General features: G+C 41.2%; 2 protein-coding genes across 10 annotated transcripts in view; one reads left to right on the top strand and one right to left on the bottom strand.

Annotated features, from left to right (window-relative positions):
• Positions 1-5430, top strand: part of DTNBP1 (dystrobrevin binding protein 1) — a 70281-nt gene extending 64851 nt beyond the window's left edge. For all 6 annotated transcript variants that reach the window (XM_075083965.1, XM_075083962.1, XM_075083964.1 and 3 more), the window contains 2 exons: positions 852-995; positions 4530-5430. In XM_075083965.1, the coding sequence (XP_074940066.1) occupies positions 852-995; positions 4530-4777 (392 nt within the window). In that variant the 3' untranslated portion in view covers positions 4778-5430. The remainder of the gene's footprint in view (positions 1-851; positions 996-4529) is intronic.
• A 706-nt stretch (positions 5431-6136) lies between these two features.
• Positions 6137-20930, bottom strand: part of JARID2 (jumonji and AT-rich interaction domain containing 2) — a 226433-nt gene continuing 211639 nt past the window's right edge. For all 4 annotated transcript variants that reach the window (XM_075083958.1, XM_075083957.1, XM_075083959.1 and 1 more), the window contains 5 exons: positions 20056-20238; positions 13986-14116; positions 11751-11934; positions 10219-10326; positions 6137-8070 (listed from right to left, as the gene is read on the bottom strand). In XM_075083958.1, the coding sequence (XP_074940059.1) occupies positions 7894-8070; positions 10219-10326; positions 11751-11934; positions 13986-14116; positions 20056-20238 (783 nt within the window). In that variant the 3' untranslated portion in view covers positions 6137-7893. The remainder of the gene's footprint in view (positions 8071-10218; positions 10327-11750; positions 11935-13985; positions 14117-20055; positions 20239-20930) is intronic.

Raw genomic sequence — 20930 nt, 5'->3', positions numbered from 1 at the left:
ATGAAGGATTTGATGCTGCAGCTATAGTATATTTGGGGGGGGGGGGGAAACCCACAATCAAAGATAGGTTTTCATTTCTGTTCACATATGAAGGCTTTTAATAGTGTAATTATTAAATTTAGATAAACAATTGAACTGTTCATTATCATATTTGATGTTACATGAGCAGCAACTGGACTTAAATCTGAGTACCCCTGAACTTACTTGTTCTGTTTGTGTGCTTCATTGTTCAAGGAAGAAGGTGCTCACACAAGTATTTAATTCCCTTGTGAACTGTTGGTATAATATTGACAATAATAAGTAGTTTGCTTGAGTAATTGATAATGTGGAATCCCCATGCTGAGAGAAGATATTGGGTGTCAGCCTAGGTTTTACATGCTACTGTCATCTCTTAGACTGATGGATTGAATGAGGGAGAAGAGTGGCTTCTTTCTGTTAACATCAGTCCTTATTTCTGAATTTCATGTCCCTTTGTGTATTGACATCCGGTGATATTGTGTTTAAATGAATTTGGTTTTCTCTAAAAAGACTTCTAGTTGAGAGAGCTGGAAAGGAGTGTTACAAAATGGAAAGTTTCAATCTTTGCCCCTGAGCCCCCTCCTTGCATATTTCTGACAGTGCTCTTGCTCTAAGTATTGTTGCTAAAAACATTTTGGTTTACAGAAACAGTAATGGACGTTCATTTCACCACAAAGATTGCACAGAGTACTCTTGGATTTGGGCTGAGATTGCTGCGAGCAGCTCCATATCTAGTTTAATTACTACTAATGCATACAGTTAGAGCAGCCTTTATGGGTAATACCGTCATGTAGCTGACTGTCAGTTTGCTCATTGCACTATTTTTACTACAGAACCGATTGGAAGTATGTCTTCCATGGAGGTGAACGTGGACATGCTGGAACAGATGGACCTAATGGACATGTCTGACCAAGAAGCACTTGATGTCTTTTTAAACTCAGGAGGCGAAGACAATAATATGCTTTCTCCCATGCTGGGTATGATGCTAGTAATGACAGCGTGCTTAGAGACAAAGTGATAAATCACCAGAATTGCTCTAATTTGTAATGAATTATGTTATCTCATAGATCATTACGCTTCACGTAGATGGAATATTTTTCAGTAGTGGTTTTCAAAACATTAACATTCAGTTGCAGTACGAGAGCGCTTGCTGCAAAACTACTTGATATTTCTGAACCGTCTCTTCTTTCATTTAGTTCCTTACGGCTTCATGTTATATTTGTCACAGAATGGGTAGGTGGTATGTTACATACTGCTTTTAAGGTGCCTTTTTCTCAATATAAGATTAATAGAGGACATTTTAACAAACATGAATAAAAAGTTTGCGTTAATTAGGTTTTTATTTTTAAGACTTCTCTCTTAAATTTGTCCAGAATTTTGGCATTTTGAAGTAAACTCAGACTGGTTGTACAGCTTAAAATCTTCAGCGAGAGGTATTCAGAGGCTTGGTCCAACCCAGCAGTTCATAGATATAAAACATGACAAGGCTCTGGAAGCTTCTCAACAGTGATTCTGATACGGCAGCTCTTTCCTGTAGCCTTCATACTGCTAGTGAAGTTAGTTAAATTGGATTAAATTAATCTTAATCCAAAGTTTTGTTGATGTGTTCTGATGAACAAAACCAGATTTACGTTTTGGCAAGTTGCAGCATGATGAAGGAAGGATCTGCTTAAAGCAGGTAATTAGTAACACTGGATATGGTATCCTGTATCCACGAGGGAAGTGTGCTTTCTTAATTAGAAACTTATTTTAGTACTACAATGCCTTTTCCCAAAAGAGCCAAAGTAATTTTCCTTGGGGGAGATGATGAAGATCCTTTATTTCTTTTGAAAATACAGGTTGAAATATTTTTATAAAACTACTCATAGTGAAGCAGCAGTGTACTTTACGTACCCTAAAATATAGGAGAGAATTTAAAGACAAACGTTAATAATATCCTGGGGTAGTTTTCTTCCCTGCTATGTAAAGATTATTATTACCTGCTGTGAACAAGAAAAGCTTACGGTAAGTAGTCAAGGCACACTTGACTACTAAAGGTTTTCGTGTTTCATTGCAAGAACTAAATTCAGATGGCTGGTTTTGGATAGGCATCCGATTAATTTGTTATTAAAGTGGATCATTGCCGGAGCATGTGAGCAGTTACAGAATCTAAGGCTGTTTTCCTTCTGCTGGGACTTTGGCAGACGTTGGACTGAGACGCTTCATGTCTTAATGACAAACAGTGTAACTGGGTTCTCTAAGGAAGTGTAGGAACTACTAGGCGTGGTTGGTTTCTTCCTAAATAGGTGCAAAACTTATTAGCCTTTGGAAAAGCTATATAATTTATTTTGTGCTGTAATGTAAGAAGTATTACAGTGTGTATGTATAGGTAGCATATATATATTTAGTGTGTATATATAGAGATGCACATACACTGTAATATAAAGTACCAGTGCTGTAATGTTCTAGCACTGTAACTGTAATGCAGAGGTTGGACAGGCTTGCAGCCAGGCTCTCCTCTACAGTTACGACTACTACAGCGTAACAGTCTGGTGAAGCCTCCTGTTGTGGTTCCAGAGGATTCATTTCCCTCTGAATTAGAAGGGATTTTTGTGCTTGCTTTAAGGACCTTGCGCCCTAGTATCAAGCCAAATGCACAGTAGTCTTCATTCTCAGAAAAACGAGATGCTTAAAGATAACTTGTCACTTTGCTGTCAGTGGTGAACTGCGTTGGTCAGGGCAAGCTTTGTTTCCCAGTTTTACTGAACACCACAGAATACAGGTAAGTTATTTTAGTAACTGGTAAAAATTAAAATGGGCTTAAGACATTAAAATGTTTTCAAATTTGCCTTGCTGTAAACATTGCCAGTTTAGGAGCATTGGTTTTTCATGACAGTCCGTAAGTTGACCTGAAAAATTTACTCACTTTGGCCACTCCAGAAAACTCCTTCTCTGGGTGTGTGTTGTGTAAATTAATCTAACGCATGCTGGTGTGCACAACATAAAGACAGGTGTCTTGAAAAACGTCTTCCTGGTATCAACTTGTGTTCAGCATAAATTCATGTACTACCTGCAGAAGCAACTCAGTAGACCTGCTAGACATCCTGGACTGACAGGGTTGGTTCGCGTGGCAGGGTGCTTTCAGTCCGGGCAGGTCGGTCGGCCCTCAGAGTTGTGAATGTTGTACAAGATGCTTATTGACTTGCATTTAAACTGGAGACCTGCTGAGGGCACCTCCTGTTTAAATGGGAGCCCCTGGGTCCCGGAGAAGCTAAGGCAGTGTTGCATACACGACTACCTGCTGGCCAAGTTTTGGTCCAGAATTTAAGATTGCAGCTAGTTAGGGCAAGAAGTGGGCCTGAGCGACAGGGTCGAGTACAAGCAGCTGCTGTTGCCTCCAGATGCTATTACAGTTTAACTCGGATACCTGGTAAGACTATGCGGACCAGTCGTAGGGCAGCGTAGTGTGAGCTGCTCTGCAAACAGCCTTAGCGGGGGGTCACGTGTAGTGATCAGCTGATTTCTGTCCGACCCTCTGGAAACCTTTTTATATAAAATCCCATGGGATTTTTAAGAGTATTTTCTCACTAAGGTTACTCAGTGCTGAAGCTGGGTGCCCCGACTATGGAGAAACCCTTGCTAGGTATAGTAGGGAAGGAAAAAAGGGCTTTATTTGGCAAATAAACAAAGAGTGTTTAGATGTTTCCCTATTTCTCCTTATTTACTACCAGGAAGTGTCCAGAGAAGAGGATCTAAGAGAGTTTTGAAATCTCAACTCTCCCACTGCAAGCAAACACCGTTACATTGAACTTGCTTAGAAGGTGGCTTTTTGCTTAGGTTGTGGAGGAAGCGTAGTCTTAAAATCCCATTCCTGTGCACTTGAGCTATGATAGAGCTCTACCAGGGGAAGTCTTTTATACTCTGGGCAAGAATTGGATTTGCTTCCATATCTTGAATTTTAGTCAAAACTAGAGATTACTCTAATTGCCTACATCTCAGGGGGTCTTCTGGTTTTGTTTGGGATTCTTTTTTTTAACTTCATCCAGGTTTATTTCTGTCATTCTGTCGGATAGAGTTTGTCTGGAGGATTTTCCTGTTGGTGACGATTCTCAGCACATGCTGAAGTCTGAACGGACTTTATCAAAGTCAGAGTTAGGAGGATTACATGGCCTTGGCTAACAGGCAAACTGGGCGTCAGCTGTATCTCTTAACAGAGTCAGGACTTAATACCCCCGCAATCTTACCTTATTGGCTCTCAAGCATTAGCAATACTAGAACGCGTGAGGGACACACTCACCATCAGACACAAGTTAAAACCAGCCTGTGGCTTGTATTTGAGATCAGCTTCAGAAAAGCCAAAAGGCAGCTTTGTTTTGGGAGGGTTTTTCAATTGGTATTTTGCAAAAGAAGCAAAACGGCCCGAATGCAACTCATGAACCCATACTGAGCTCAAGGGAATATACTGACTTGTCAATTCACTTGCCGAGCCACAGCTTGATTTTTGTCGTTGTTCTTTTTTTCCCAACTATAAGGGCCTGACTCCAACACCTACGTGAATGAGATCAGCCTTCAGGTTCCGAGCCAGACTGAATTACGACAGAAACTGTCTTCACTGTCATCAACCTGTACCGATTCTGCCAGCCAAGATGCAAGTGAAGGAGAGTCTCCAGTTATTCAGTCTGATGAAGAGGAGGTTCAAGTGGACACTGCTCTTGCTGCCGTAACTGAAAGAAAGGGTGCTTCAGATGTTAGCGATGAAAGTGACTCTCAAACTATTTGAATCTGAAAACCATATCCTTTAAGAATGACTTCTGAATGAATGAACCAGGGAATGAAGAGCTTGCCTGTGTAACAATTTGCTAACCAAGCGTAACAGCCAGATCTTTTTACTTAGTGATACCGCCTTTTTACAAAATTGCCAGTCAGGTGGAGGTTGCTTTTTAAAAGAAAAAAAAAAAACCATATGCCTAAAGCACACACACTTTAACAGTAGTCTTGGGGCTCAGGGGAGCAGGAAAACTGTTGTATATACTATGTATAAGAGAATTAAGGGGCGAAAGATGCAAGTTACTTTGACCACTAACCTTTAAATGGCTGATTGGAAATATTAGACTTGATGTGTAATACTGAACCCAGATTGTTCCCTGCATGTTTTCAGCTGCTGCAACTGAAGATTTAGGATCCAAACCAAAATGAAAAGTTATTTTCTACTCTTTACTACCTACTGCCATTGTCTACTAATGCAGCAGTGTCTACTCTCTCACACTTCTTATTCAGGACTGACTTAGTTATCATAGGTGTTAAGGAAAAAAAAAAGAAACTGAAAAGGAGGAGAGATGCGTACTGAAATGTTACACTCCTCGTGGAGCAGATCTCTTAGAATTGTATAAACTCACTCCTCTTTCGAGATAAAATAAAGTATTTCTATCCCAACCATGTCTTTTACTTGATTATCCAAATATTTTATCTATCTATGACAGCGAACAGAGGAGACTAATTCAGGGAAAAAAAGGGTTATTTATAAGAAGCACCAGTGTAATTTACTTAGCTATGGTCACATCTGCTTGACTACACTGATGCAAGCCAGCAATTTAAGGGAAATAAACCTGAATGAATTATAAATTAAGTGCGTACCTTTTATAAACCTTAGGACCTATAGTCGTCATCATCTCACTGCCATTTTTTCCTGCAGTCATTTTTCTCTCTAAACTTGCGGTCTGAACGTGTCTAATGCCTGTTTCTTGTCAAGTCTCACGCTCTGTTTGCAGGGATCTGCTCTCCTTTGCGAAGGCTCCTGGCTCCTGCTCTTCATGCGCACAGAGGGGAAGGAATGTAATCAGAAACAGCGTAAGTAAAAGGTTGAGCTGCGATGTAGATCCATCCGTTCCACAGACCTGCCCTGACAAAGCTAAGGGGTGGGAGTGAGGCCTCGCCTGCTGGAAAGCAGCCGGTTTCCTTAAGGATTTGCTCTATCTCCTGCTACCTGACAAAGTGTTTCCTGACCCCTCACTGGGAAACGAAAGCTAGAAGCTATCTACCTACACTTAGGTCTTTACTATTTAACGGGGCATCTGCTGGAAGAATTTTTTCCTCAGAGGAGCTTACTTATTCACTCACTTTCCAGAAGACAGACAAAATGTCCAAAAAAGTTTTGTTTTTTTATTAAACCTCGTAGTACAAACCTGGAAAGTAAACAAAAAACTGGCAATAAACAACATGAAGTCTTTCCTTACAAGGAAAGAGAGCAGAGCAGCGCTAATAAATTAAATGTCAAACTGTAAGCCATAGTCAGAAGTTTACTGTCAAGAGGGAAAAGTACACAGCAAGGCCATAAAAACCAGACAACCACATTTGAAAACACTTGACTCTGTTTATGTTATTGTTAAATATTCCAAAACAGTTCAGTCTTCTGCAACAACAACCAACAAACTGTATTATAGGACTTTCCTGACAGTCACCACTGGCAAGCTCAGTGCAATATGGGTAGCTACGGTATTGTTGAATTCAATTACGAAACAAAACAGTTTGTGAAAACATTTTCCCTTTTTTATTCCACACATACTGTACACACAACCAGAAAAGGGCAACAGCTACTCCATTATTATTTTTTGTTGTTGTTCAGTGATGTAAGCAGCACTTATAAATGTTACAAGAAAAACCCTGTAAGCATCCAATCCAACCGATGAAGAAAGTGAAACGTAAGGCTTTTCTTCATCTTGTCTCTTCGCCGTCCCTCCCCCCACCCCAAGAAAAGGCTCAAGTATTTAAAAAAATTTACAGGCATATGTACAAAAGGTGTGATTTTTTTTTTGTTACAACATAAAGAGAAAAAATAGACAAGATGAAAGCAAACGCATTTTCACATTCAAAAGAAATATGCAGACCTGCTAGTGGCTCTAAATGTGATCATATAATGAAACAAAACAAAAATTAATGCTTGACTGTGTAAAGGTGTGAAAAACAGCAGTGGAATGGAAATGGAATGTTAGAAAGATTGCACGTCTATGACAAAAGAAGCACTTATGGCTTCGATCACTTTTTTTTTCTTTTTTTTTCTTTTTTTTTTTTTTTTTAAAGGATGCTATTGAAGGGTTTTTGATAAAGTAGCCAACAGCACCAAAAAATAACAGAATGGATTTCCTAATGAAATCAGGCACAGTTTTCCCTCACATGACTCCTCAAGGCAGGCAGTCTTTTTTCCTCTTTTTTTTTTTTTTTTCTTTTTTTCTTTAAATTTTTATTTTTTCCCCCTCAAAACAGATGCATAGTGATGTGCTGGTAAAAGAGAACATACTCCAAATCTCCTCCTTTTGCCTACAGTTAGGAAACAAGTCCGTCTTCAGCTGCCATAACCTCCCAAAGAAAGTGTGTATTCTCCAATTTAAAAAATTACAAAACTCATCTTGCCATGACAGAATAAAAGACAGCCAAAGTAAAGCAATTTCTTTCAAGTTTTTTGTCTCCTATCCCTTTTCTCTCTAGAAAAATCTGCTCACATGACTGGAGAACAAATTATAAAACACATCAAACTTTAACCTATTCAAAAAATGGGTTAAAAGCCTTTTTTTCACAGTTACCAAAAAGGCTTTTTATTTTTTCAGCCATAGGGACAATACAAATTAATATTTTATCAGCCCCTTGCCGGTTTTAAAACAGTGAACATACGGCAGTTTAAAAAAATCAGACTGCTGTATCTATCTATTCTAAGTACAAAAAAAAAAAAAATTCAACAGTTTAATGCTAAAACAAAATTAGTTCTCTAAAACCAGAAGAAAATCTTCTTTAGAGCTAGTGCAAAGACAGCTTGTATTCTACAGCAAGTACTCCAAACTATGGTATAATAATTACAAAAAATATATATAAATTGACAAAATGAGAGTGTTGGCATCTTCAGGATTAACTTGAAGCACTTTTGGATGAAGTGGAGGATGAAAGCCTAGATGATGGCACGTCAACTGTAGCTCTCTTACGAGGTCCTCTTTTTGGTGTAGGTTTGCTGATACAGTTCTCAATGCTGCCATTTTTACCAGATACTTTTCCACAGATTTGATTGACTAGACTGATTATTTGTTCCTGTCGAGGAAGTAGGAAAAACAAAAGACACATTAGCATCCATGCTTTCTCCAGTCACGTCTGATGAACAGAAAGGTAGTGCTGCCGTTTTGCCTGAAAGCGCTTAACTGGGGGGAAACGCTACGCAGCAGCATTCCCCTACGTACTACTTATTCACAGCCAGGAGTTTTCGAAAAAGTACTGTGTAGTAGTCCAGACGCTGCCCTTGCTGAAGCTTCACCCCTCCAAACTTAAAGCCCGTGATAAGCAGAACTAGAAACGTCTGAGCTCTGGCCACTGAGCAAGAATAAAGCAGCCGGGCTGCCAGGTTACTGCACTACGGTCAGAAATATCCTTCAGATACAATTTAAAACCTACTGCTGAACAAAGGAATAAATGCCATAAATGTAAACCCACAGTAACATTGCTTGTAATTTACTAAATATTTCTTTAAAATTTAAGAAAAAGATTCCTCTTTTTCCTTGTGAAGTAGGACCCTATAACCAGTGACAACAACGTCCATTTAATGGTCTCTGGGTGTCTGGGTGCTCGGCGCCCTTGCACCGAGAACGCCCCGCTTGCTGCCACGCAGAAAAAGGGCTGCAGATCCACGGCACAATGATGAACAAGAGACGGGAGTCCCTGAACTGCACATCAAAGAGCCTTGGCTACAACGCCACGCCTAATTCTAATATATACAGGGATGTGATGAAGTCTGGGGGGTGAGGGGGGAGATTTTTCTGAACCAGCTGTCCCATCCTGGTAAGAATGTTGAGGAAGTTATTTTTGTGCAAAGTTGAAACAGCCTCTTAATTAAGTCTGCCTAGCAGTTAAATAGATTTAACAAACAGCATTTGCCATTCAGGTTATGCCCCTCCCCATTCACAGCCCCTAAAACAAAAAAAAAAAATCTGCACTAGTAACCTGGCAGGCAGGCAGTGTCCTTCAGAAATGTAGAAACTTTGTGACAGTTTTTTTTTTAAACATCTGACAAAAGAAAATATCCTCACCCAGTATTGAGAGAGGTTTTCCTGACTTTCCCAATGCAGCCAAAAATGTCTACTTTGTAGTTATAAATTAGAAAGCCTAGCAAAAAATAATTATTGTCTGTGATTCTGCTGGAAAGAGTGGCTTTGAAAACCTCGACAGAATTAACAGATCTGTGAAAACAGGATGTAAGGGACTGAATAAGCTCCAGATAAGAGAAATACATTAAAATTTCTGAACAACTTCCTGAAACTCTTCAGTGTTTATCGCATTACAAAGGCAGTTTCTCTGTTGTCTGGGCTTCTCAGCTTGTATTTGTTTCTGTCTACAGCACCTGATCCCAGAACAGTCTCTACAGTTAAAAATGAAGAAAGCTGCAAGGGCACAATCTGCCCCAGACTTACTTTGACCTTTTGGTTTTCCCCCACACCTCTCCGCGCATACACCAGAAACTGCTGAGAAGCCTGGCGCAAAAAGCCACCTGTGCCAGCACTGATCGCTAAGAGCTGATTTTGTAATTCCTCCCACTGCTCCCCCACTTGCTATTCCCCACCCATCCCCTCGCACACGCTGGCTGTCCACAAATGGAGCTCACCAGGCAGGTGCAGAGGCTCTACTTGACTGTACCGCAGCATAGCGTTAGCCCAGAACCCAGGCACAGTCCTAGTCCTAAATCTCTCACCTGAGTTCTGAGTATTCATCGGCACATTGAGCCATTATGGGACTGCTCATCTACAAGGACTCTACGAGCCTGCCTTAAAGAAGGTTCAGGCTGGCCTGCAGTAAGTCAGCATGAACTTTCAGCTACCAACAGAGCAAAATTATCCTAAAGCACAGAAGTTATCACAAATTAGCCAGTCGAGGCATAGCCTCATGTTCCACAGCATCCCAAAGCATAAAATGGCTTCTCTGTTCTGTAACACATATTCATGCAGTTTATGCTTCAGGCTTCATCTTTGTAATCATCTTTCCCTTTCTTTTACTTAGCTCATAATAAAGTGCCTTCTTCCCACACCAAAAAAAACAACAAACAAACAACCAAACCCCCCAAAACCCCACCAAACCCAACTCCACCCAAACAGCAAAGCAGTCTCCTGAGGTCTCGACAGGACGAAAGCAGGGCTTAGTCCCAAGTTTTCAGTCTCAAAGCTCACCAGCATCACAAAGCTGTATCATACAGACCTCATCATAACGGTACATCATTTTCAGTCCCCGACAAGACTTCTGTTTTTCCACATGCCGCAGGGCACACTCCAAGCAGAAGACAACATTTTCATTCTCCTGTACAACCTATAAAAATGCAGGGGCGGGGGAGAAGAAGTGCAGTAAGCTCCAACCTGCAGCCGTGTTACACACGCAGTATTTCACATCGCAATGTGTGAATTGTACCTGTATTTTACTACAAGTTAGGTGGAAGGAGGCATAAACAAGAAGCATTGAGCATTGTGAAAATGATTCAAAATGCCTAAGAAAAAAAGTAGATAACCCTTTCTGAGCGCTAATGTTGGCAAATAAAATTTTTTAAAAAAACCACCACCAGTAGTAATGAAGGCCAAATCCAAGTAATGATAGATGCATAAAGCTTTATTGGTATCTAATATGTAGCCTAAAGATTTCCTGAAAGCAGCTGTTTCCCATTACTTTAAATGCTGTCTTGAATAAGGATAAAATCAGAAGCTTAGCCACAGGGTTCCTCAGCTACTGTCTCATTCAGCCAAGGTCACATTTGCTCAGCTGGCTACCTGCCAAGCCTGCAATTGCAGCTTGGAATCTGACAACCAAGTTTACTTTTTTGTCCCTTATTACTGTTAAGAATGACAAGGAAAAATCCTTCACTCGACTACGCTTACTCCAGAGCGAACGGACCAGAATTAAGAGCTTTTGGTTGGTTGGTTTTTTAAACAAACTCATTTTAAAGTTACTTCAAACTACTCCTACTTAAACATGTCTTAGCTGCTCGGTGATCTAAAGACATGTACAAACTCAGCATCTTTTGTCCTAGAGAGGGGAACAGCTACATCTCATCATTTAACAGTTACGTTGTATTTCCAGCAAAAACCTAACATTTATAACCAAAAAACCTGCAGAAGATGACAGAAAAAAAAGGACTGAATATGGACTCACACACACTGAATTATGTTTATTTAAATATCTGATCTTGGAATTAAATGGTACAGAAGGTTATGGGAGGGGCTTTTGGTATTGTCAATGAAATTGCTGTATTTCTGGGTGTTCTGCATACAGCTAAAAACCTGAAAGTATCATCACAGCACTTAGCACGCCTTCAAAAGCCGGTAGGCAGCTACTACTAAAAAGAGAGAAAGTTTATGGGCGTGACTTCTGTTTTTGACCAGACAGGCTGGCAAACAGCATCTTAGCCTGACGGATAGGCTACATCTACCCTGCAGGGATCGGTGTTACCCCTCCTCATGCAATGCGGAGATGCCTGTGGGTGTCCAAGAGCAGCTGAGTAACTAGTTTATCCCTCCCTTACAGGGGGAGGAAAGCTAAGCCGACACTTAGCCATTGCCTACGTCGCCGCTGTCCAAGGCGATAAATGTTCTGACAGCAACCAAATCAACATCTCTGTGTCTTGCGTGGAGTGAATGAGATGACTCTCTGGTCGCGTCCTGTCTCTCGAATGCTTACAGTCCATTAGAGTGTATTAGAACAGGGGGGACCATACCCCAGTGGTGGCAAAGGGTTTTACTCACCATGGAAAGATAGCACAGGTGCTGACAAATCTGACATCTCCTCTCTGACGTTTCTAACTGCAACCACTTTCGAGGCTTTTTCTTTCCATCCATCCCCGTGCTGCTGCTGTCGTGGCTGCCATAGCGCGCTGAAGAGTGGAGACCTGCCTCGTAAAGCTGCCGCCGCTGCCTCAGCTCCGTATCCCTGTGAATGTTTTATGCAGTTAGACATTGGCATTGCCTCGTACCACCGCAAAGCCATGTATAATCACCCTTTTACCACGATCATCACTGAAACCTGAGCTCCACACAGAAAAGCCCTGAGTGTTGTTGAGGTTGGTGCCATTCCCTACGCATGGCAAGAGACAGCCAGCACCACAGAAACGCTGCCTAATTGCACAAGCTATCTCCGGATTCTAACAGCGACCACTGTATCAAGCCAGTGGTTCTCAAACTGCTCCACAGAGAACTGGGGACTGCTGAGTACTTCCTGGAGGTCGATGGTTGCTCGGGGCCATGTGGAGAGTCAGGAGATGTGGCTAACATGACTGTCATTCCTGAAGTTGCCAAAAGCCACCTTGAGGAGGAGGAGCCGTTGCTGTCAGGAGAAGCACAGCCACCTTCATCAGGAGGCAGAGATGAACCAAGGACCTGCTGCCGTGAGGTGCTTCAGGCAGGAAAGGGGGAGCAGGGCAAGTGATTGTGCCAAAAGACGAAGATCTTGCTGTACACCCAGAGGAAAAAGAAGGAGATGTCAATTAAGAGTAAAGACTAAGCCCTCTAGCCGCCCTTCACCCACGGTGTCCGCAGGGTGGACAATACTTCCTATGCTGAACTACACAGCATTAGGAGAGCAGGTCGGTTGCAGCTGAGTGGAAGACAGCAAGTGTGGAGTGAGCTGAGCAGATGGAAGGGGAGAATAAAAAGCTCACCACCAGACACAGCTGAAGATGGGTGGAGAGCCAAGCTAAGCAAATGGCATGGTCAAACTGAGCAACCAAGGCAGATCAGGAGAGGAGGCAGCAAAAGACACAGAACAAACAAAACAAAACAAAACAAAGGGAAAAAAAAAAGGTACAGCATTCCACTTTGGTTGGGTTTTTTCAGGTTTTGCTGTTTGGGATTTTGTTTTACACAAGCAGCCACAGGAAGGACCGATATCCTCCAGAGAATTCCAACCTAAGCATAAGAACAAGTTTGAGAACCACTCTGATAGAGGTCGATGTGATGGTCTAACAGCAAGCACCAACATTTCTGTTTCACCTTTTGCACTTGCAGACTTTTCCTCTTCAAGAAAAAAAAAATGCACTTGGAAGTGATTATTCCCACAGGGGAACCAGCTGCAGGTAAAGCAGTCAGCACACCTCTTTGTATTTCTTTCTGAACACTAAAACAACACATGGGCTGTTTTCCCCTTCAATATGTCACTGGAAATTTTCCAAATGAACATGCTAGTTAGTTAAATACAGTTTGTAGGTTCCATTCATCAAAACTTTCTTGACATCTCGAGTACCAGTTGTCACAAACTTGAAAGATAGGTAGCAACTACATGGTAGGGAACAAAAGAGAAGATCATTACACAGGAAGCCAGGCAACATTATATTTTCTTTTTTACCTATCTTAAGAGAAACCCTAAACATGTTTCCTGAACATTGGAGAGAAAAAGGAGCGTGAAGTTTTTGTTCCTTTAAAACATTCAAGCTCTAATGCAAGATGCATTAGCACCCATGCATAAGCTGCTCACTTTTTCAGTGGTTTAAAGCAAGACAACTTTGTATACGAAGTACCTTCTACAACTGTAGTATAACAATCTTGATGCTGAGGACAAGGGTTCCTGGTGCAAAACCCATTACAAGCATGGATTGACAGTGGCTACTGATGCCAAGAGGTTGAAAACCTGAAGAAAAGCTATTTAACCACTTGGCACCACGTAGCTCACCTAACGCATCAGGAAATCTTGACCCTCAGCACCAAGAAGCAACAAAATAAAAACCCACGGCAAACTGTAGTTTTAATTGTTTGATGGTGCCCAAAGTAGGGAATTCTTAGGACAAGACATCCTAACCATGGGCACTCTCACATCAGGTACAGCCAAGGAAACCGCTTCTTCCACGTGGCTGTCTTCAACTATGTTTGCTGGGCTTTTGCTTGGTTAAGTAGGTGAAAGACATGCGTCTGAAATGGTTACTTACGTCATCCACCTCTGGAGTCTGTCAATGAAAACAAAATAGGTACAACAGGCCCCCAATTCGTTACCTGAGCTCTCCAAGAAGTGATGATATCGTACTCAGAGTCGGTCCATTTTCCTTTTTTGCTTCTGCTGTTGCAATCTGATATAGCAACTTTTCCATTGAAAATGGTTTGGCTATACGTCGTCTCTTCATTTCCTGGGACAGAAATTGCCAAATTAGTTCTTAAGCAAATTTCAAAAAATAAGTTATGAAGAATGAACTCAACATAGCAAAAAGTAGCCTTTAAAAAAAACCCAAATGTAAGAGCTTTCTAAAGTCCAAATTAGAGTATTTATGTTCCTAACTTGCATCCAGCACCTCACTCCATGCTGAAATAAATGCTGATTACAAATCAGTCCTTTCAGTGGAAAGCCAGCACCCAAGTGCTTTGCTGAATTGGGTCTTCCTGTTGAAAGGACTATGGGAAGATTTTTTCCGCACATGCTTTAGGTGAACCAAAGCCACAGAAAAAATCCCTCGAAGACCTAAACCAGACGCATGCTACTAGACAGTCACAAACACATTTTGTTTTCATTCAGAGTCACCAGTAGAGAGCAAAGAAGTATCTGAAACATATGATGGCATATGTGCTAAGAAATCAATCTGTATGCTATCTTTTCTTAATACGCTTTACTGTGAAATTTAATGCAGAGAAAAGATAGGCAAAGTCTGCATATACAAAGAGATTGAAGCAAACTGCAATTAATCCAGCGTCACCACATTTCAGGTACACCCTTTTTTCAAAAAAGAAAATTGAACTTCATCAGTGGAAAAGAGAAGGACAGGAGAGAGGTCAAGAAAATGAGCAAAATAAAAAGGATGCCCAGGCATAGATTAGCACTTCAGTTAACTGAAGTGGAGGAACCAACAAACGCCTCAAAATTCTCTCCCCCAAAAATAGTTTTTCCTGTGGAGCCCAGTCATTTAAGCTCAGTAATACACTGTTGGCACTCTCAGCCATCCAGTAAAGATCTACTCTTCTGACCTGCTCGAAGCCCTGGCCTGCTGTTATTTTGCACCTTTTTAAAAGTCAGGGAGACAAGTAGCAGATCAGGCAGATGTCAGGGAAGAGAGACAACAGGCGAAAGGGGGGGTTTCAGTTCTGCTCAGTTTTGCCCGTTACCAGTTCCTCTCTGTGTAAGCAAATTGCTTGATTTACTGTGCAGTTGGGAAAAGTCTAGAGTCTTCCCCGTGTCTGAAGAGATACGTTTTGTTTTATACAGAATCAGAGCGCTTTGAAATGACGCTAACTAGAGTGCCATTTTGGTTAGGAGTTAAGCCCACCCAAATACCTACTTGGCACAAACAAAACCGAAGATTCATCTTTAACCTTAATTTTTTTCACCCTATTTTGTAACCCTAATTGCATGCTCTTGGTGTTTCTTTTACCAGAGTATCATCAAATTCATCATTTCTAATAGCACCAATTGCATGCATTGAAGTGATAACCACTATATATAATCATAAAATGGATTAGTAACCTTTGCTGACCAAAAAGTGTTCCAAAGAGGGTCACAGGTAAGAAAAAGTGTTCTTCAGGAGGTTCTGCTAGAACCTGCCTGGGGTCAGAAAAGCTGCACTTTTAGGAGTGGTATGAGAAGTTGTGTTGCACATTAGATTTGCTTAGCATATTGTGCAAGGCTGCGTAAGAACAGCCACTCCAAGCCAGATCAGAAGCCTGCACAGGCAACAGACGCAGCCAGGATAAAAGGCCACAGTGGGTGGCTGGGAAAAAAAAAGCGAGGTGTGCTCCTGCTGTCTGGCAGCTCAGGGACCTCCTGAGCCCGAGACGGGTCTGTGCTGCGTTTAGCACAACTCACTGGATCTGTGCGTTTATCTGAATTTCTGAATCCATGTACGTTTTTCGCTTCCATACAGTACTAAAATACAAAGACAAGTATTTTAAAACAGACTTTTGTTTGCTTTTGACCTACTGCCTAACAATTTCTTTTAATGACATGTTTTTCAATGTTCTGAGAGACTGCAAACATTCATATTATAATTATCATCATCCTGCCACTTGTGATCCAATCAGACATATCTTATATGTCTCTTGGTCATTAATTTTCCAGGCTGAGTAGTCCTCTTACATTTAAGGCAGAGGCTAATTCATATCTTTAATCATCAATCTCTGCTGTGCTTTTTCCAGTTCCTCCATATTCCCTTTGCAATTAGGGACTCAGAATTGCACAAGTATTCAAGCCATGCCTCTACCAAGAGCCTGCACAGTGCCACAGCACTGCTGCTGCTTTGCTCTCTATTCTCTCCTTGCAATTCCTAACATTCAAGATTTTTTTTTAAACCTCTCCGTAGCACTTGGCTGGCAGCTCCATAAGAATCCACCGACCTCTTTTCTCAGTAGCAAGAGCTTGTTCAGAGCCCATTGCTGTGTCTGTCAAATAAGGAGACCTCCCTCTGTGACAAAAACTGACCATTTGTTCCCATCCTCTGCTTCTCTTTAAATCAGTTATTTTTCTGATGTGTGAACTTTCCCCCTCGACCCATGGCAGGTAAATTTCTTTTAAGAGCCTTTTCTGAGGAACCTTGCCAGAAGTCTTCCAGCAATGCTCACAGACTCTGTCAGCTGGATCTCTCTGGCCATACACCCTTCCAAAAGTTTCAAGACCTGGAGGCCATGACCTCACTGCAAAAGCCATGTTGATTGCCCCGGTCTCATTCTGTTCTACATTTGTTTTATCTTTTGGCCTTTAGCGAGTTGTTCTTCAAAATCTCTTTTTGGTCTGCATTCGTGTGTATTTACATGCATCTTGCTAGAGTGGTTGATTTATTTGCATTTTTGTCTTCTGGACACAAAAGGGATTTTTTGGTCTCATTTCAGACAGACTCCTTTTTCCTGGTGTTTAGCCGTGCCAAGTTTAGTGGGGATTTGCCTTTTGAATATTTTTTTTTTCTAGGCAACGTGCATGCGTTGTGAGCCTCTAACACAGCATCTTTAAACAATTTCTATGCTGCACGCAAAGACTTAACCCTTCTTTCTGCATTCTCAATTTAACAAGCTTCCTTGGTATTATGCGAGGCTGTCTTTTGAAATGAAACACCACAGCAGTGGATATTTTGCGTTTTACTGCTCTTTCAAGGTTCTTAATCTCTGCTCACCATCACTGCACAGCTATTTCATAGTGATGTTTTGAACTTGGCTCCGCCATTACTGAGAAGCGAGATGACAGTTTCTTCTCCTGTGGATTTCCTGACTAGCTGCTCTCTGAAGCCACTTGGGTTCTGCATCGCACCCCAACTCAACCACTATCCAAGCTAGGGGGAGGAGACCAGCACTTCCCATCATCATCGTACGTCCTGTCCTCGCAGCTTCTCTCATCTCCTTTAGTATGACACAGGCTACGACTACACACCATCCAGCACGGTGAAGCAGGAGGGGACGTGCAGAGCGATACAGTTGATGCTGAGGACCCAAACATCCACAGGACATGTGTGTGTGTGCAAAGCCAATGGCTTTACTTCAGAGCAGTCTAGCCTGGTCCTGTGGCCACACCACCACCAGCGTTTGGAGGACATTAGCTGTGCTTCTGGAGCGCCTCTTCCCCTTTGGTTTCATCTGAAAGCAACCCAGTCTGCTCAGGCTAAGGCAGCTCTGCGACAGGAACCAAGGAATGGTAACTGTGTGGCGTTTTAAAGGCACATTCCTCACCCAAACTAAAACTTGGGGGGTATACATATAAATCCCCTGCCAGCATCTTGGCTGGACAGTCAGGAGCACAGTGCTAATACCATGCTTTTCCTCTTTAGGACAGGAAGATCTGTGCACATGGACTCTGTCAATGGTGACAGACTTAAACCTGGTTTATTTGACTGTAAGCTCTCTTCTCTGTGCAGCAGTGCTGCTCCAACTGGATGGCTAACTTCATCTTTCCCACTTCTTGTATTACGGTACAGGCTGAACCTCTTCTTTCCACCAAGTTTCTGATAGGCCCTATACCACCAAAGCCCTCCTTTAAAACCAGACATCCCTTCTCATTTCCAAACCTCTAGACCAGCATGCACTGATTAAGTCCAATATTCTGTTTCCTGTTTCCTAAATGAGTTTTACTGACTTTGCCCAATACCTTATTCGAGGATATGGAGTTTCCCCTTTGCCATTCCAAACACAAACGCTTCCACCACACCTGTAAACCTTCTCCTCATCCTTAGTTTAAAATTTCAAGAGCTCTTATGGTGTTTTTTTAAAGCCAACAACCTGGTTCCATGTATGGTTTAGGTAAAACCTGTCTGTCCCTTTACACAGGCTTTATGCAAACTCCTTTATTCCAACAATTATCCCAATTCCTTATAAACTGAAAACAATGCAATTTCAGATGCAGAATTTCATTTTTCCATATATTAAAGGAGATTGAGCAGCCATTCAATACATGAAATGAAACAACATTGTTTAGTAATATAAAGAGAGTCACTATAAAAAATCAGGTCACAGCATCACAGAATGAAAACAAAGTTAATGTATCAAACAGCTGAAAACTGTCAATATTGCTGTTCAGAACGGACAGACAGGAAGGTACAGTTGTTTGTCAGAGAGTTCATTAACAGTCCAAAAGGGGAATCTTGCTCGTTACACAGAACTTCTTACAACCTCTGAAAAGCACAATCCTGGCCAGCCTTTGAAAATGGCAAAGTGCCTTGGCAAAGTGAAGAAACCAGGGAAGAACTTCCAAAATTTAAGGGAGTAACAAACATAAGATAGTTTGAGGAAAGAAGAAGGGGAAGGGAAGAAAAAAAAAAGAAGAAGGAAAAGAACAATGCAGTACGTGTTTTCCAGAGTTATTCTGATATAAACACGTATCTGTGGTTCTTGTAAAGATTGTGAGAGCTGTGACTTCACTCTCCAAGGTACGTTATCAGAGATTGGAATCTGCTGGATTTTCAGTCAGTGTGTATTTACCCAGTACAAAGCTCTTAAAAATTAACCAAAAGAAACTGTTCTTCAGAATTTGAGGCACCAAGAAGAGCTTTTTAATTGCTGCATAGTGATTTCTGTCTCTTACAGGAGTGGCATTTTCACAATATCAAACAAGTGTTCAGTAGAGCAATAAATACAGCATATGGAGTTAATATAATTGCGTACCTTCAGACAAAAAAGGTTAGCTCAGGATTCTCATTCCTTGCCTATGCACATATACAATTCCCACCTTCCCCCAAAATAAATCTGTAATAAAATAACCTTTTATTTCAAACTAAGTTAATATACAATTAGTTTAACCAGGATGGAAGAATTCCGTTAACCCTAAAGAACCAAAACCTAACGGTGGACATATTACATTTAATTACTTACTAACCACTTGGTCTGAAGCTGTAAATGATCATTTACTAGCGGCTTAGCTATCGAACGCTGCCAAAATAGCATCCATAACCCATAGTGTATTTGAGGAGGTTGCGAACACAATAAGTGACACATACTTTTTGCCCAAGAAAGAGAAACGTAGCCAAAATCATGATGACTGGGCGATCCACCTGTTTGTTTCTGCAGACAACCTGCCTCAGTTGTGTGAAAAGGGAACTGGAAGCTTGTTTTATTTACAGCTTAGTATTGGGATGGGCTGGTCAGTGAACCTAAGGTTTTTCAAGTTGAATAAAACTGAAATTGCCCTGATCAACAGCTTTTCCTGAATAAAGGGGCAGAGAAAGACAAGCATTGCAGCTGTGAGTATTAATTGACTCTGCCTATCACAGGAGCTAACAAGCACAGTTATTCAGATATTTGCACCTGAGATTCTAATAGTTCTAGAAAACATCACTTAAAAAAAATTAGTAAGCATAATGCAATATATTATCATTAGCTCTGAAGGGATTTTTGAAAAGCTTCCTCGCAAACTGGGCTGCAGGCATAACAATCTTCTGAATTTTTCACATATACAGAAGTTTTTCGGTATCAGTTACTACCTCTGTTGCTTTTCTGAAAACACTGGATCGTCTTATGCCTTGCAGAACTTTTTCCTTTTTTTATTTAATAGTCCACAAAAATAGATGTAGCTGTAATAGCGTCGCAATACTATCAATCCTGGAATGTCTGGTTTGTTTTAGATGGCAGGGCCGTGAATCCATTTTAACTCCTTTTCTCAACTTACCTTGGCTGTTTTAAAACCCATACTTGTCCACTGGGTGGTAGCAAAGTGCACTGTTTCAGAAACACTATAGCCACAACACACTTTAGACACAAAGGATCCAGGAAAACAGACAACAAACTGCCCGCTCTGCTGTACAGTACGGTGCACCCTGATCCCCTCCTTACACAAGATTTCTGGGGAGATCTAGAAAGACATAAAAGAAAAACAAAACAAAACATCAGAACTTTCTTTTACAGTTAGATCCCCTTCCTTGCTGGCTACCGCCACGTGCTACTTGTGGAGGAAAGCTGTGATCTGCTAACAGCTCTGCTCGCTTTCTCTCTTTCCTTCTGCACATGTTGAAGCTTAGTGTTTGGAGTGAGAATTACAGAAGTGGCTCTTCTGAAACCAACAGTTTAACTGTCACTCACCAGTCTCAAACACAAAGCCTCAAAACAATACTATCTAATACTACAGAAAAGTGACGCGGGCCATTCAGTTTTCCGCCTTGATGTTTTCAGACTTGGCATTGAATCCACCTCACTACTGCACTTCTGTTAGAGGTGTTAACAAGGATAGCTGAGGGAGTTGTTTGCGCTGTGGGCTCCCAGATTTATCCTTAGATACACTAAATGGAAATTTTTATCCACAAAATAAACATGGGAGCCAAAAATACATTGAAATCCTTTGAAGTATTAGGCTTCTCATATCCATGCTGGCATCATAAAATGTCAATCATCGCAGATTAATTGATTACAAAACACTCCCTCTGTGAGGTTAAATACATTATGGGCAGTACTAAAAATGGGCATTTACTACACTGCCACATTTATTTTTATTTTGACATTTTAACATGTGAGCCTTGTTAGAAAAATGCCACGTGGGTAAACATTGCA

The sequence above is a fragment of the Phalacrocorax aristotelis genome, chromosome 2 (assembly GCF_949628215.1).
Source record: "Phalacrocorax aristotelis chromosome 2, bGulAri2.1, whole genome shotgun sequence".
NCBI lineage: Eukaryota > Metazoa > Chordata > Aves > Suliformes > Phalacrocoracidae > Phalacrocorax > Phalacrocorax aristotelis.
This window is presented reverse-complemented; position numbering and strand designations above follow the sequence as displayed.